Genomic DNA, 18,111 nt, shown 5'->3' on the forward strand with positions numbered 1-18,111 from the left:
ACATGGCCATTTGAGAAGGCCTAGGCCCTAGTATAATGGCACACTCCCAAACCTGATGATTGCAGACTGCCTTACCACAATGTAAGACTTCCAGGGCACATAACAGATCATACATTTGGCTTGCTCCTACCCACTCACTGTGTATTTACTGGAATTCTCAGACCATTCTCCACGTGGTTCGCTTAGAATGGTCACTAGGTTTCTTTCCCATTCATATGCTTTGTTTTTAACTGAAAAAGTTAAGCTAAAAATTGTTGTGAACCAAAAAGTGAATGTGGACAAGGCAAGACTGGCTGACCTCTTTTACTGCCTCTTGACTCTATTCTTATGTTAAATGGGCTGTGAGTTGAGACACCCTCTGAGGGCCATCTCTTCTCTTCAGACTTCAGTAGGGTGCTGGCAATGGTGTTGTTTACTAAATTTGCTATGTTGTCGTTTTCTGAGCTCTACCAAACCAGTGTCCTAGATTGGGTAACTTTCTGTGTGACCGTACACTGGCCTGCATGCAATATGTTCTGTAGAGCACAAGTCTGTTTTCCCCCTCCTGCTTGGGGAAAGGGAGGTCTGTTTATTTGTTTGAACAGCTTTAATTCTGCTGGAAGTATTTACTTACGATCTCACTTGCGAAAACAATCGTGAGCCGTTAGCATAGCAGTGTTGTATTGTCTTAAGGCTTTATAGGACCTTAATAAACATACATCGGAATTGTATCCAAAGTTACTGAATATGAGGGCGATCAATTGACGGCTAACATAAAGATTATAGAATTTTAGAAATTGGTCAATGAAGACGTTACCGATAATATATCCAACATTTATTTGCACAAACACTCATTTGAAATGTCAATGTTTGTCCTGTGAGAAGTAGAGGGCTCCTTATCCTGACACCCTCTTCCAGAATGAGGCTCATTAGGTATTCAGAGGAACGTAAACAAAGCAACCCAAGCTGTTTCCAGTTTGCTTTCATGGGCTGAAGTAAGAAGTGCATTGTGGAAAGGTTTCCGAGCATGGACAGTGGGAAAAAAAAAGAACACAAAAGGGACATTATGCAGCTGACATCTCAGACCTACGCGAGAAGGACAGCGCTAGAGCTGTTTAATGACTGGTACTGTGTGGCAGGGGAAAGAGCCCAGGCATTGAGACTGATGTTGGGCCAGTACATAAGCTGGTGCAAAGTGGAAATGCGCTGAATGTCAGTTAGCTGGTAGTACACTACTGGAACTACTGGATACACCTGTTACACCGTATTAATCATTAATCATCAGGACCATGTTCGCAAGGACAAACAGACTGAAGCTCAGCTTCTACCCCAGGGCCATTCAGGCCCTGAACACAGCAAAGACCTAGGTTCTAGGCCCTGGACAATCTAGACAATTTGATGGCAGCTACTAGATTGAAATCAAGTGCAACACTGAAACACAACTGTGAACATTTCAAACCTGCAAACTGCGACACTTTAAATGAATGTGCAATAACACTATGTGCAATATGACAACCCTCGGGTACATAAGGTTCAGAGATAGGAAATGTTAGAATAGGTATAGCATAGCATAGAGTACAGCACAGTGTTTTATTTTTATAGTATAGTGGATAGTGTACATAGCCTTTATTTATGTAAACCAGCTCTTTTCCCTTCTTGTTTTTAGTTTTTTTTTTCCTAGCACCAGGGGAGCCACCCCTCCCAAATTTCGTTGTTTGGTACCTGTACTATATCAATGACAATAAAGACCATTCATTCATTCATTAGTGAATAACACAACCTAGCTGGCACAGTGCATTCTTTCTTTTTTCAGGATGACTCACCTTGAACTTTACCCACGACATGTAGGCTTGTATTTTGTTATTATATCTATATATAGATATATTATTAGCACTGGCATTCACTAGCACTGGCATTCACTTTCATGGTTTAAGGTGGGAGAAAGTGGGAGAAAGTGAAATGAGATATCAAATCTTGTCGGAGGAAGAGAAAATGAGAAGGGTATTTTATCAAATCACAGACAGAGAAATGCTCTTTGTCTTTGTCCGTCTGTGGCAGAAGCATGAATGTTACCAGGACCATAAACTATTTCTAGTGCCATTTAGTGCTCTGTACTGTAATCCTTTTAATATGTTTTGATAATATTTGCTTATATTCCTCTGTATAATGGTGTTTCTGTGTCACACCTCATCTGTAGGCGTGGATAAGCACACCCGATTCAGCTGCGAGGCTAACAACCAGAGGGGTGTCACCACTTCCAGGGAAGCAAACATTAACATTAAAGGTGATGTGGACACCAAAGTATCCTTACACAAATTGAACAGTCAAGCAGAACTGACAAGTTAAAGCCCACATTTAGACAACTGAAATTTAAATCTGTACACCACAATATTTGTGTTGATGGTTTGTATGCTGTTTGTAGTCTGTCCCGATCCTGTCTCGGAGGTCACTGTGACAGAACGGGAATCCAATAAACTGGTTCTGAGATGGACTGCTGGACACGACGGCTACTCCCCAGTCACCGTCTGCCACATCAGGGTAAGCCTCTCACTTCTTTTCATGTATGAAGAGACCAGTTGAATGCTGTGTCCCCATGTACCAATGTAAATCAATGGGGTTAGAAATATCTCTATAGTTGTGATAAAACATCAATCGTCAATCTTACTCTGTTCAAGGTAAAAGAAGTAAGCCGGAGAAAAGGAGAGGTCACAATCACTAGGTTCGTCAACGCCACAGTGCCACCGTACCAGTGTAATGTCAGCGGGCTGCAGGCCATGACCTGGTACAATATGAGTGTGTCCTGCAGCAACGAGGTGGGCCCCTCCCCTGTCAGTACCTGGGTCCAGAGCAACACCACTGAGGGAGGTGGGTACCTCCACTGCACGGTTCCAGTCTGCCGGTTGCATTGTATTTAGGGGGTCTACTTTTTTATAAGCAATGTATTTAGGGGGTCTACCTTTTTATAAGCAATGTATTTAGGGGGTCTACCTTTTTATAAGCAATGTACGGTATTTAGGGGGTCTACTTTTTTATAAGCACCTCTGTACTCTGTCTTGCTCCCTCACCTCATCAGATATTGAGAGTTATCAGATTACATGTTTCTTGCATTTTCCTGTTTGGAAATAAACTTTATGACATGACCTCATCATCTGACAGCAGAGTTGTAATGGTCAAGGAAATCATAGGAAGGGACTCCTCTGTAAGCACAATAATGAAAGTTAGCTCTGTGAACTACTATCACCTGACTCTAAACTGACAGGGGGTTCCCTTTATGAAACGTGCGTCACATCCAGAATATCTCTTGAGCTTTCCTGAGAGGCCACATAGGAAGCAGGAGCGTTCTCATGGAGAAAGCATGCAGTACTTCTTACTGGGTGGGGCGGCTTATTATTTCCTCCCCTAATGCCACCGTTGGGGATATATTTGTGAACAGATCTTGCCAGAAACGTTCCAATGTCGTGGAAAATGGCTGACCCAAACATGGCCTCAGTCTTTTCCTTGATTTCCATGACTTAATTTCTATGGTGATCGTCTAGTTTGAACTGTATACGACACTACATTTCAGGGGAATAGTATCACTATAGAGAAGTATCAGAGATGACATATTTGAGGCTTGTAGTCGTGGTATGTGATAGTGGTGGTATGTGACCCTCTGCCCCTTTCTTTCCCCTTCCTGTTCCTGTTTCAGTGCCGTCAGTTTACCCCCAGAATGTCACTGTTCAGCAGAATGAGTCGATGCTGGTGATCCAATGGAGGACTCCACCCCCAGACAAAATCAACGGGATCCTACGTGGCTATGATGTCATCGTGAAGCATGGGATGCAGGTGAACAAGGTGAATACTTGGAAAATACTCTCACTTCCACAAACATGTTTAATTTATTCAGATATGTCTACAACAGTGGTCTCTTTTGCCCATCTCCGGTGGCTCCCTGTGGCTTTGACCACAAATTATATGGAAATGAATAACGGTCCTTGTTGTAAGTGATTCTTACATTCTCCAATTGTAAAAATGTGTAGCCTATACACCGAATTTAAAAGAATGTTTTCATATTTCGGCAACTAAATTGTGCGTTAACCGTTTATTAAAATATCAGAGCATCTATTCTCAGACTTCAAAAACAAAACTGAGATAGTTCAGAACATTGAAGCTCCAGCATGCTACGCAATTGCCTGCGATGAGTCAAGCGATGTGAACGATATTGAGCAGACAGCACTCCTATGCAGGTATGTGAACTCTGATGGGCCACAGGAAGAAATCATTGAGTTGATACCGCTGAAAGGCCAAACACAGGGGGAGGACATTTGTGAGGCTGTTGTGAACTGTTTAAAAGACAAATAAATAAACACCAGCCACATGGTGTCAGTGACTACAGTTGGGGTTCCCAGTATGAGAGAAACCCAGAAGGGGTTTGAGACTTTACTACAGAAGCGGTTGGATCGAAAGCTGCTTACGTTTCACTGTGGGTTGCATCAAGAAGGTTAACGCACCAAATAATAATAAATAGCCCACTGCAGAGTACTCGTATGCGTAAAACCAAGAGTGGGCACCAAAAGTGGAGAGGCAGCATTTATTTATTGATTAATTCTTTTTTATTGTTATTGTATTGCACTTGTTTTTATGTTTTTATGTTTTTATCGTTCCGTAAAGGACTGAGTTTGCTAATTTAGACTTAATAGGCTGTGTTACCTTCATTATAAAGTTCAAATATGTTTTGTGGCTCCAAACAGATTTAGCTTTTAAAAATGGCTCTTTCGATAGTGAAGGTTGCCGACCCCTGGTCTAGAACAATGACAGAATGGCAGAAGATGTTAATCATTTCAGTTTCATATTGTGTCACTACTGAGAAAGTGTTTGTAGAACTGAGATGGTCAGATGGCCTGTAGTTGATCCTGCTTTTGACCGTTTTCCAAATCTACTTCGACTTCTCCATTCTCCATTATGAACAAACATGTTCTACTCCCCCCTTGAATAAACATCCCCTCTCTGTAGCAATGCAGGGAATGTCTTTTTTGGATATCCTTAAAGTAACGCCTTTTCTGGATATTCTTTGGTCAGAGTCTCGCTGGTATTGTAATACTAAAAGAGAGTTCATGGCCAGTCCTGTACTGTACAGTGTTTCAAACTGTTCCGTATGGCCTGTCCATTCTCAAGAGATGGTTGGACAACAACCCTTTTTGATAAATCTAGTCCACAAATGTTCTCAACCTATGGAATGGAGTTTCTCTCTAGTTTTATGGAATGGAATGGAATGGAATGGAATGGACTTTATTTGTCATTGCTACAGTACAGGTACCAAACAACGAAATTTAGGAGGGGTGGCTCCCCTGGTGTTAGGAAAGGAAAAAGAAAACACATTTTAGAAAAAGCATAGATGCGTAAAATCACAAGAAGGTAAGGAGACTATTTACACAACTGTTCCCTATAAGTACTAAAATAAAAGTGTACATACAAATGTATTTACAAACATAAAGAAACACCAGTGTAGAAGCCACTCCGAGCCGCGCTACTGGGTAGAGCGCCGCCATCTTGGACAAACCCATGTAAGGATTATGTCTAGACATCGAAATGTTCAAGCTTTTTCTAGAGATATTTTACCATTTCTTTGATGGCATGTTGAGTCCCATGGTTCACACGTTCCCAGACCTCGGCGCCATTGTCTAAAATGTTGTGCATATTTTGGCAGATCAACTGTTACTCATCTCATATATTAAATTCAGACTGTATCGATGACTTGATATGTACTATATGGCAACTGGTATTATTAGATAACTAATGAATGTTACCCAAGAGGGTTTGTGTAGCAGGCATGATTGTATGACTACACTCCAGTGCTGTCTAGTACAATGGCGTGTTTCCTTTCCTTCCGGCCTGTGTCACAGTTACAGGAAGCTGACGGTGTGAAACATTGTTGTGTTTTCTCTCTATCCAGCATGAGTCCTTGAGTCATCACTGAATGAATGGAAACGAATACAACAATAGATAAATAATAACGATGTGCTGTCCTAGTCAAACCTCTACATCATCATACACAAAGGCGTAACAACGACAGCAGCAGTAACTGGAAGTGTGTGTAATGCCCAGTTCTGGTATGCTAGGATCAGCTGTTCTACCCATCAGCCAAACTGATAAGTCAAACAGCTGTTTCCAAGAGAGTCATTTTCCAGAAGCACCTTACAAGCTTTTTACAGTGAGATGAGATTTGAGATATGTCATTTCAGTTTGTAAAGCGTCTTTCAGTGTCTAGAAAAGCAGTATATAAGTCTAATGTATTATTATTATTATTATTATTATTATTATTATTCATATTTGAATGCACTTTGTTTAACTTCTACTGTCAGTTTGAGCTATTACTGCCGCCGACTGCCACATTTGATACAACCTGAGTAGAACATTTGCGTTTGTAGTTTTTATTTTAAGACAGGAAAGTGCCATTTGTCCTCTTTTGTGATTGCGTACATCCGTCTAGATAATGTTTTCGGTCTGAAATGCCAGTGCCAGTGAGAGAGAAGATCATGGGTCTGAGTCTTCTGTACAGCAAGTCACACTGTCAGCATGTGGTGAGAGGAACCCTAGATGTTGACATGGAGCGTTGTGCAATGAAGGTCTTCATCTGTCACGTGATCCCCAACTCATCTCTTGTCTGCACACCAGTTCAGGCCCGAACGTCTGTCCTCTTCCTTTTTATTAGTGCTGAGCTGTGCTCTGACGTGGTGACCCAATTATGAAACCCTGCTCTCCACCTCCAGTATTAACAGACCAGGGACTGTCCAGACAGGCTCAGCAATTACCAGGGTTCCCACGGGTCCTTGAAAGTTTGTGAATTTGAGAAAGAAAATCAAGGTCTTAAAAGTTTGAGAAAATAGACATGGGTCATTGAAAGTGCTTGAATTCTCCCCTCTCTCTCTCTCTCTCTCTCCCTAAAAAAAAATATATATTACATTTTTTTTTACTTAGCTCGTCAACTAGTTCTGTCTCAAACTATGCCGTGTTGGGTCCATGAATTTGAGGGAATTGAGTCTTGAAAGTCCTTGAAAGGTGCTTGAAAGGTGCTTGAATTTGATGTTTCAGAAGGTGTGGGAACCCTGGGCTCAGGAATTACCTATATCACAAATGATGTTTGCCTTCATAATTTTGCCATTTAGCAGACGCTTTTAATCCAAAGCGATTTACAATTACGAATTACAGGGACATTCCCCCTGGAGTAACTGAGGGCTAAGTGCCTTACTCAAGGGCACACTAGTAGTGGTGTGGTGTCAGGCGGGATTTGAACTCACAACCTTCCGATCACAAGTCCAACTCACTATCCACTAGACCACCACTATCCCTTCCCTATGCCTTCAACTGGCATAGGGACCAGAAACTATAGAACTATAATCTACACACAGCCTATTTAAGACAGAGCAGTGTAGTGCAGTGTAGTCTCCCCTCAACGTATCCACCTTAACAGACCTCTCTAATATTATGTTGTATTCTTCAGATCCACAGCTACACCAATGCAGCCTATGTGATGCTGCAGGACTTCAACACCACGTACAGTGTTCAGGTGGCAGCCTGCACACAGGCAGGCAGTGGGATGCCAAGTCCACAGGTCTCGCTGTTTGTGCCAGAGAACAGTGAGTAGTAGCCGTCCTTGTTTATCTCCCATCATTCATACTGGCAACAGTTAACTCAATAAACACAGCTCAATACTCGATCAGCTATGAAAGGCCATTGCTTCATTGGGACAATCATAATGCTACGGTATCCGAGTTGAGCGGATGAGTTTTTTAATGCTGGATTGCAACACAATAATTTCAGACTCATTCATTTCCTTGTTGTCATGATCTCAGCTTGGCTACTCCCTTGATTTTAATGACACTCCTAAACTGAGACACTTGCGGTCAGATTGTAGAGAGATCCTCATAATCGGGACACGTCAGCAACCATTCTAAGGCTGACTGAGTGTGTGTGTGTGTGTCTAATCAGCATTCAACATCCTACTTTAAAATGAGCCGATTAAGATTAATTAATACATGTTATGGTAAGCATACTATGTGGGAAAACATTAGCACGGTTCATTTTCATTTTCTACTGTATATGACTATTTCCTTCTATTTTCTACCATCATCCAAGTGTTTGATCAACGTTGATCGTGTTTGCGTCGTGCTTCCCCAGATTGGCCTATGTCACCGTCCTCCAGTCCAGAGGTCAGAGGGTCCGACTCTGTCTACATCGTGCTGGGTGTGGTGTGCGGCTTCTGTTTACTGCTGCTTGTCCTCTGGGTGGCTATATGTGTGCGCAGCAGAATCCTAGACACACACTTTGGGTACGTTTTCCTGCCTGTCTTGTCCTTATGAATCACTGTCCTTGCATCAACTTTGATCTGTCCTGTCTGTGCAGCTGTTGCTACCAACTATAATAGCAATTAACTGAGTATCTTTGTATTGTAAAGTTGGTCAGTGGAAACGGTGTAACTCAGTGTGCCCTTCCTCAGTGGAAGTGTGTATTGCTCGTTGCAGGAGGGGTAAAGTTACTCTGTGCATCCGGAGGCTTTGTCAATAAAGCAGCCTGGCTTCCTCTTCAATCAGCCTCTCCACCTGAGGCCAAAGCTGTGCTCAGCTTATTGCTAAAGAATTTGTGCAGCTGTCTGTGTTCTGGAATTCATTAAGAAAACTCTGACTCAGTCTTACCATTCAGGATACCAATAAGAGTGCGTCACAGGCCGGCCTCTCAAACTGACAAACAATAACTGTCTCTCGAGACAGGAAAAGCATCGACTCATAAAGCTTCCTGCTCAAGATTAATTTTTGGGTTAACCTAAAAAATAATAGCTCTTATGGATGTTACTGACTCACACTGAAGGATATTTTTCGCTTATTTGGTTTCTCACTGTCTCCCTCTGCAGGCAGATGTTTGGAAGTGGAGACAAACTACAGCCCATTGTCCAATACAGGCCGCAAAGGTCTTACAACCGATCAGCCATCGAAATTACACGTATGTTCCTTAATATACTGTATATTGATGGTCAAAATGTTCACCCATAACCCGTAACATCATATACTCAATGTTCCCTTCTCGATGTTCCTCCCCAGTTGCTAACCTTGGTGTCAGTGGCGAGCTCCAAGCTAAACTTCAGGATGTGATGGTCATGAGGAACTTGCTCTCCATTGGGAAGATTCTTGGAGAGGGTGAGGGCACAACCGTTCCACAATGTTGCATGAAACAATTCATCTATTTACATTATAGATGGTATTCTGTGATGAAAAACATGTGTTAAATGTGCCCATTTCTCTTAACTAATTTAAACACGGTTGAGCAGGTGAGTTTGGCTCAGTGGTGGAGGGACATTTAAAAAAGACGGATGGAACATCGGAGAAAGTGGCAGTGAAGACCATGAAACGTAAGTTTAATAATTGATTGATTTACTTTTTATATGGGTCATTAGCTAAAGATGTCCATTCATTCATGTCAGAAGGATTTTTCTCCATTAGCCTCTCTATATAATACCCTAGATAGTTGATAAATGATACATGCTGTCTGTGTTCATGGAAGTAAAAGGAAGATAACGTTTCCTGTAACTCTTTGTCATAGTGGATAACTTCTCCCAGAGGGAGATAGAGGAGTTCCTGAATGAGGCTGCCTGTATGAAGGATTTCCACCACCCTAATGTCATCAGGCTACTGGGTAGGATGCAATCGATTACCCTGGTTCCATGTCGTTTTTCAAGTCAATTGCAACTTTTAATTGAGCTTAGTCTAGAGTTACTACTTGTAGCTGCTGGATTGAAAAAGAGAAATCAGGTGTAGTGCTGAGGCACAAATGTGTACATTTCAAGCCTGCAAACTGCGACACTTTAAATGAATGTGCAATAACACTATGTGCAATATGACAACCCTAGTCGTCTTATCTGTACAGTATAGTATAGTGGATAGTGTACATAGCCTTTATTTATGTAAACCAGCTCCTTTCCCTTCTTGTTTTTTTAGTTTTTTTTTTTTCTTTCCTAGCACCAGGGGAGCCACCCCTCCCAAATTTCGTTGTTTGGTACCTGTACTATAGCAATGACAATAAAGACCATTCATTCATTCATTCATTGTATCCACCATAGTGGCTTGCTTCATGACCTTGCTTTGAATACCATCTGTTAATGCGTCCATCTCCTATCAGGTGTGTGTTTGGAGATAGGCTCTGGGCACTTCCCCAAGCCCATGGTCATCCTGCCGTTCATGAGATACGGAGACCTCCACAGCTTCCTGTTGCGCTCACGTCTTGGGGACAGCCCACTGGTGAGCTATCTGCTAGGTGTCTGGCGAGCCTCCGTGTGCGGACGCTTTGTGATGCAGGGACTTAGTTTCTTGATTTGAGTGGTAGTCCTTGTAATCCCTTGTAATAATTAATGATAATTGTGTCTCCTCATTCAGTTCCTGCCGACTCAGACACTTCTGAAGTTCATGATTGACATTGCCATGGGTATGGAGTACCTCAGTGGTCGAAGCTTTCTGCACCGTGATTTGGCTGCGCGCAACTGCATGTAGGTTTTCCCCCCTGACCTTTGTTACACAATGTGTAGCATGTACTAATCACAGTGTTAATGATTCATGTAGGCTGGCAACTGCAATCAGATATCTTGGCGACAGTGCAGAGAGGGTGGTATAAAGGGATAGTTCAACATTTTGGCATTCGTTTATTCTACCTACCCAGAGTCAGATGAATTCATCAATACAATTAATAGTTTACTAAGTTGTAGTTTGAAGTACAACAACTACACTACATGGCCAAAGGTATGTGGACACTCGAACATCACACCCATATGTGCTTGTTGAACATCTCATTCCAAATCATGGGCGTAAGAGCCTCCACTCTTCTTCTCTTTCCACGGGATTTTGGAACATGGCTGCGGGATTTGCTCCCATTCAGCCACAAGAGCATTAGTAGGGTTGGGCACTGATGTTGGATGAGAAGGCCTGGCTCGCACTCAGTGTTACAATTCATCCCGAAGGTGTTCAATGGGGTTGAGGTCATGGTTCTGTGCAGGCCAGTCAAGTTCTTCCACACCAAACTCTGCAAAACATTATGGACCTTGCTGTGTGAATGCAGGCGTTGTCATACTGAAACAGGAAAGGGCCTTCCCCAAACTGTTGGCACAAAGTTCTAAGCATACAGTTCTCTAGAATGTCATTGTGTGCTGTAGCATTAAGATTCCTCTTCACTGGAACTAAGGGGCCTAGCCCAAACCATGAAAAACAGCCACAGACCGTTATTCCTCCTCAACCAAACTTTACAGTTGGCACTATGGGCAGATAGTGTTCATCTGGCATCCGCCAAACCCAGATTCCTTTGTCCGACTGCCAGATAGTGGAGCGTCATTCATCACTCCAGAGAACTGTTTCCACTGGAGAGTCTGATGGTGGTGGGCTTTGGCACATGTGGTGATAGGCTTGTGTGCGGCTACTCAGATATGGAAACCCATTTCATGAAGCTCCCAAAGAACAGTTCTTGTGTTGACGTTGCTTCCAGAGGCAGTTTGGAAGTAGTAGTGAGTGTGAGAGTGTCACTCGGTAGTCAGTGTAGCCACCGAGGACAGATGATTTTTACACGCTACGTGCTTCAGCACTCGGCGAGCCCGTTCTGTGAGTTTGTGTGGCCTACCAAATTCGTGGCTAAGCTATTTCTCCTCCTAGACATTTCCACTTCACAATAACAACACTTACAGTTGACAGGGGAAGCTCTAGCAAGGCTGAAATTTGACGAACTGACTTGGAAAGGTGGCATCCTATGACTGTGCCACGTTGATAGTCACTGAGCTCTTCAGTACGACCCATTCTACTGCCGATGTTTGTCTATGGAGATTGCATGGCTGTGTGCTTGCTTTTATGCACCTGTTAGTAGTAGGTGTGGCTGAAACAGCCAAACCCACTAATTAGAAAGGGTGTCCACAAACCTTTGGCTCTGTAGTGTATCTAGCTCCTCTCAAAAACAGAGAAATAGACCTTCCAAAGCTGGGCGGTAAGTGTGCTCTGCTGACTTGAGGGGCCGAGCACTGCCTATGCTTGTTCCCACTATCATGGCGGATGAATAAAATGCGTAGTTTGGAGAAAATAGTTCAAGTATCGGTGAAGATCAGAATAAGAAACCTGTATTGCCATACAAGAAATGTTTGCTAAGAGTTTTTCTTGGTGTTACATGCTAACCCTAAGCCAAGTAAAAAAAAACATCGACTAACATACACACGTACAAATACATAACTAAACTTACTGTACATACAGACTTTATGTAGACGCATTGATCCTGACATGATTGATGGTTATTCATTGAGGATTTGCAAATGTTCATCCTGTGTTTTTCTAAAAAAGAAATGTCCTGGTCCTACAGGTTGCGTGATGACATGACCGTGTGCGTGGCAGACTTTGGCTTATCTAAGAAGATCTATAGTGGGGATTACTATAGGCAAGGCAGAATAGCCAAAATGCCTGTGAAATGGATTGCAGTAGAGAGTCTGGCAGACCGAGTCTTCACCATAAAGAGTGATGTGGTAAGTTCTTCAAACCTCCATTCGCTAGTATCATTTCTATCACTTCACTTTTGTACAGATTGCGGGAATGCATCTTAATGTGTCAGAGAGAAAGAGAAAGTGCTGTTATTCTAGTAACACTAGGTTGTTTTCTGATAACATGGCAACATTTTCACTGGGTACATAAAGGAGGGAGGGGAGGTTATCTTCTGTTATTGTCGGAATCGAGACAAATAGCTGAAATGTGAGGTGTTCACCTTACTGCATCTCACATTATGTTGCTCTCTCTCACTATATGCAATTGTAGACCGAATTAATCTAAAATCTGTTTCCGCAGTTACATTTAGAGAGAGACTTTTGGCTATATTTTCTTAATAGCTTAATATATCTAATACTGATAATCTGACTCCAATGTAAATATCACTATGTGCAAATAATTGTTGAGACTGTGCTTATTTAGTGGCAGAAAGGTCAAATAAAATGAATCAGATGAGGCTTTAATAATAATGTATACTTAGATGTATATGTTACGGTACATGTGGGAATACGGTACATGTGGGAAAACTAGGGTTAGGGTTAGGTGCTACGTCGACTTGGTACATGCTGGCATGTCTAACCCTAACCCTAATCCTATCCCTATCCCTAACCCTAACCTTAACCGTAGCACCCTAGCACCTAACCCTAACCCTAGTTTTCCCACATGTACCGTGTTCCCACATGTACCGTAACATATACATCTATTAAGGCAAATACTTAATAGAGAACTGTTACATTCTAGTACAGAGAATAACGAGAGAAAGAGAGAGAGAGAGAGAGAGAGAGAGAGAGAGAGAGAGAGAGAGAGAGAGAGAGAGAGAGAGAGAGAGAGAGAGATGACCAACGGTTATCACAACACTAATACTTACAACATGATGACAACCTCACTACAGGACCCAGGAACAAGAGAAAGAACTGATCCCTGACCTCTGCCTTTATATCATCCTCACAACCGCAGTATTTAAATTAGGAGCTGTTGATAAAGAGACCACCACCCATCATTCATCTTAGTGAAACTGAACTGATGACATCGCAGTTTTGACACCTCAAGAACCACCCATTCCACAGAGAACTGCTCCCTACGATGGAGTTGAGCGTCAGCAGCATCACTATTCCAGTCCAGCGTGGGTGTTAATCAATACCCACTGTGCTTGCTCAGATACCCTCAGGGAGGAGGCAACCAGACGTCCCTAGGAAACAGCTTTCTGCAAACAAGCTACGTCGATACAAGCAAATCACATACACGAAACATAATATTGATCAAGATGTTTGGCATGGTCTGATGAGATTGGCTCCTTACAACAGCTCATCGTAAGATTCAAATACGATTAGGTAATCAGAATAGATACACCAGAGAAGCAAAGTGAACAGATCAGAAGTAGTCACATGATCAACTTACGCAACTTTAATATTACGTTATATCTGACTCCAAAAGACATTTCATGGTTAATAAGGATTGACAATAATAATAATAATTAATAATAATAATTCATTAGATTTATATAGCGCTTTTCCGAGGCTCAAAGACGCTGACAATGCTTTGCTCATCCCTGTGTGACAGACAATTTATCATATCGGATCCTAGATTCCGTTAAGAATACCCAAAATACTATTTCAGCATTCCCTCAAGTTAAGATAAATCAGGGTTTACGCTCAGACCAATAGCTGAAGCTGATGACACTCTCTACGTCTCATTATCAATGCATGTGAACATTAGACATTGACGGTAAACACGATTATGTCGTGCAGTTTTAAATCAGAATAGAGTATCAACAAAATAACCAACTTAACAGTTTAGAAGCAACACATGACTGTGTGTACGGCCTAACCCAAAACTCCAAGAATAACGCTGCCCCTCTTCTTAAATACCATTCTCAACAAAGGACAGGGTGTGAGATACATCACAATCGCAACGGAATGGCCAGGATACGATTTCCTCAGGCACAGAACAATCACAAAGGCATTGAAAACTTCTGAGGGTGTGACTTCTTCAGGATGACTGCCAGGTTCATTCAACTACAAATAGTTATATACATTTGGGAAGGGTGTGACTTCTTCAGGATGTCCGCCTGGCTCATTCCACTGCAAATAGTTATACACATTGATCAAGGCTGACACCCAGAATCCCTCTACACAATCACTTTGTGTAGTGGTGCACATTGTCATAGGCTCTAGATTGTAGCACCGGTTTGGATGTGTTGGGATTGACACACTGACAAACATATGCAACACTCTTGTGATCAAAGCTGTTTATCGGTTGCACTCGGGTAAGTCAGCTGTAGGCTTTGTGTCATTTAACTGAGACACGATATTTCATGCTTTTCATCCACACTTACCACTACGTTATACTCCCATCAAAAGTCACCAGAGTTTGTTGTTTAACAGATGATATGCATTTTCTCACAACATTTTAGGTAGCACCTTATATACTGTATATACTTCCTATGTTCCCTATACAGCTTGTCGCATCCAATTGACAACAAAAATGAGCCTTGTAATATGATACATGAAATAGTACCATAATGGAAGCTACTTTAGCTTAACCCATGTGTCTTGCAGTGGGCGTTTGGTGTGACCATGTGGGAGATAGCCACACGAGGGATGACACCATACCCTGGCATCCAGAACCAGGAGATTTATGACTACCTTCTGGAGGGGCACAGGCTGAAACAACCAACAGACTGTCTGGATGAGCTGTGAGTGTGTGTCCTCTGTCTAGATGTTTGGATTTGGAGGGGTGGGTGGGTGGGTGGACATAATGCTACGAACAGGAAGTCAAGTTCCAACGGAATGGTGTCCAAACATATGTCATTTTCTGTCAACCACAGAGGGTTTACTAGTAAAATCAACATTAAGCAAATGTAGTCTGAATACAAGTTTACACGGCTTATCGTCACTTATCCAGGTATGAGATCATGTACAGCTGCTGGAGGGTTGATCCACTGGACCGCCCCTACTTCCCCCAAGTGCGGGAGATGCTGGAGCTGCTCACGGAGAAGCTCCCAGAGGCCTCGAGCAGGGAGGACATCATCTACATCAACACCAGCTTCCCCGAGGAGGACCCTGAGGCAGAGATCCACATGGACTATCCCCTTTTTAGCTCCTCCCCTTCCTGCAGCCGCCAGACGCCAGCCAACCCGCTGGTTACGGCAGACATCCATGAGAGCATGAGGGATGACGACGATGATCGTTACGTTGTGGTCATCACCTCTGAAAGCGCCGCCTTAAGATCCACAGCAGCCATGGACACGCCTCTATTGAGTGAAGGCTTTGGTGGAGCCAATGGTCATACAGTTGCTGATGTCACTGGGATGGAGCAACACTCTTGTGACACAACACTGTTGCTCTAAAGGCTCTAAATGGGAACACCCAGGGATTAGAACTTGAAATGAAAAGCTCTCCCATGGTTCATGAGGTCCAGAATACCTTCCAGCACCAAGTTCTGTTGAGGACACCTAGGAAACTGACTCAAATATTTATAGTGCAAGTGTTACTTTGGATCATAAGCAGTATTGTCTTGTGTGGTGTGTGTAACAGTGTTATTTGCTTGTCTATCTATATCCTATTCTGTATGTTTTGCATTGAAGTAATTGTGACCAGTATTCCAGTGGCTATTTTACCTCAAATGGATATGGTTACCACTACTGTAGCTATACATGTTTGTGTTTAAACTACAAGAGATGCACGTCTCATACCTTTTCCAATGAAGAAAGCTTTGCTCAAGAATGAAGTTCAGCATTAGCATATTGAAAACTGTGAACAAAGTGTACTTTCGGCCAGCCACTGTTGTAAGTCAGTATTGCACTCCCATTACAATCTGTTGCCGATTTGACTTTTGCATTCAAATGTAATGTTTATTTGAAAATGTGTTTATAGCGAAGTATTTTTTAAATAGATATTACCTTTATATCAAAGTATTTTTAAATGGAAATGTGCATATGAAGTATGTATGAGGCAGTGGCGGATACAGAAAGTGGCTGATGGGTGGGCCTGGAAAAATCTGGGTGGGCCTGAGTGAAACTCATCACCGCACGTTTTAGACCTATGTATGAGCAGCCAGATGGATGGAACACAACCGGGCTCGCGATCATAGGCGCCGATTTATGTTTCTACCCGTGGGTGCTCGAAACATTTGGGTACGACCAACACGCATGCACACACGCAAAATATTCGCAGGGACTGGAGGAGATCACTATGCAGACCATGAAACGAACAGAAAATAAATAAAGTACCTGTCTACCCAATGCAACGGACAGCCAAACAAGTTATTATAATACACACACGCAAGGCATTCAAGCGCACGCAATTCAATGAATTAACCAATAACCATCAACTATGGAGGACCAAGTCTGACAGAATTAACAATAAATATATAGGTACATAAATGAATGTATGAACAAATAAATGAACGAATACACACTAGGATCCTCTGTGATATTCCTTGAGCAGACAATTCCGCAGTTTCCACAAAGCCTACTGCTCGTTCTTTAATTACCCCTCCATGAATGAATCGAATACAGACAGCAACTAGCTCGCGCTTGGATAGATCTTTATACTCATCCGCAAGTATGGCATAATATGTGGATTGCTCATGCAGTTCAGACTTTATCTTTCGAATTAGCAGTGAGGCTGCAGCCTCAAGCAGCTCATCCTGAATGTGATGGCTTAGGAGCGTGGCATTTCGAGGCAGTTCCTTCAGTCTATTTTCAATTTCTGGATCATATTTTGACATGAACTTGAATAGCTCCAAGAAATTACCTTTATTGAGCGCCTCTTCCGTTTCTCTGTGACCTCTAAGTGGAATTTCCAACTTGGCACACAACATAGCAATGTCTAACACAACTTTAACGTGTTGCCGGTTTCGCTCTATGAATGAAACGGCATCACCGTGCATTTGATTTAACACTGTCCCACGGCTTTGGGGTCCATGGCTTTGCCCATCCAACTTGGTGAGGGCAACAGCATGCGGCTTGCTAGACTCGTGTTTGTCACAGGCCTGCCGGAGACGTTTCCAATTTTTGTATCCATCTCTTATAAAAGTGAACTCCGTGTGCGCCTCTGGGAAATGTCGACACACTTTACAAAAAATAGCGTCTCTTTCTTTACTATATTCCATCCACTTGAACTTCTCGTACCAATTTCTACTGAAGGAGCGCGATTTCCCATCTATTACAGTGGTAGTAGGGAATGTTACCAGCTTTGGTTGAGTGGCTGGTTCCTCCATGGCTGACAGATCCGACGGTGTAGTCCTACCAGTTCTTCACAAGCCGGTGGCAATGACGGTCGCAAGACAAAACTATTCACATTACAGTTAGTTAGTGAAAATTAAACTTTAAAAATATTTTATTATTAGAAAATATGTATTTTTATGAATCTGACTGGGTGGGCCAGCTGTCAATCTGCCCACCCAGGCCCACCCATAGATCCGCGCCTGGTATGAGGTACTCCACCAAAGTCCACCCTACATGTCTATGGTCCTCTGAATGTTAACAAGGTTTAATAGTTCATTCTGTTCCATACAGATTTAAATTCAACCCTAAACACACATATTGACAGTTGAATATTGACCTAAAATGTGATTCACATGACTTTTCATGGTGCAA

At 42.4% G+C, this 18,111-nt stretch overlaps 1 protein-coding gene across 2 annotated transcripts in view; it reads left to right on the forward strand.

The window, feature by feature from the left end:
• Positions 1-18,067, forward strand: part of mertka (c-mer proto-oncogene tyrosine kinase a) — a 22,621-nt gene extending 4,554 nt beyond the window's left edge. Inside the window, exons 5-20 of one of the 2 annotated variants that reach the window (XR_013937687.1) lie at positions 2,177-2,263; positions 2,402-2,517; positions 2,655-2,844; positions 3,668-3,813; positions 7,460-7,595; positions 8,137-8,287; positions 8,867-8,955; positions 9,054-9,149; positions 9,281-9,361; positions 9,553-9,645; positions 10,129-10,247; positions 10,383-10,492; positions 12,334-12,493; positions 15,068-15,204; positions 15,414-16,462; positions 17,950-18,067. Coding sequence is in view for 1 of the 2 variants with exons in the window: in XM_080540220.1 (XP_080396346.1) it covers positions 2,177-2,263; positions 2,402-2,517; positions 2,655-2,844; positions 3,668-3,813; positions 7,460-7,595; positions 8,137-8,287; positions 8,867-8,955; positions 9,054-9,149; positions 9,281-9,361; positions 9,553-9,645; positions 10,129-10,247; positions 10,383-10,492; positions 12,334-12,493; positions 15,068-15,204; positions 15,414-15,858 (2,156 nt within the window). In the remaining variant the exon portion in view is untranslated. Of the gene's footprint in view, positions 1-2,176; positions 2,264-2,401; positions 2,518-2,654; positions 2,845-3,667; positions 3,814-7,459; positions 7,596-8,136; positions 8,288-8,866; positions 8,956-9,053; positions 9,150-9,280; positions 9,362-9,552; positions 9,646-10,128; positions 10,248-10,382; positions 10,493-12,333; positions 12,494-15,067; positions 15,205-15,413; positions 16,887-17,949 lie in introns of those variants that run through there. The other variant, XM_080540220.1, reaches the window with a different exon arrangement.
• The last annotated feature ends 44 nt before the right edge of the window (positions 18,068-18,111 follow it).

The sequence above is a fragment of the Nansenia antarctica genome (genome assembly GCF_963989245.1).
Source record: "Nansenia antarctica genome assembly, chromosome: 1".
Taxonomy (NCBI): domain Eukaryota; kingdom Metazoa; phylum Chordata; class Actinopteri; order Argentiniformes; family Microstomatidae; genus Nansenia; species Nansenia antarctica.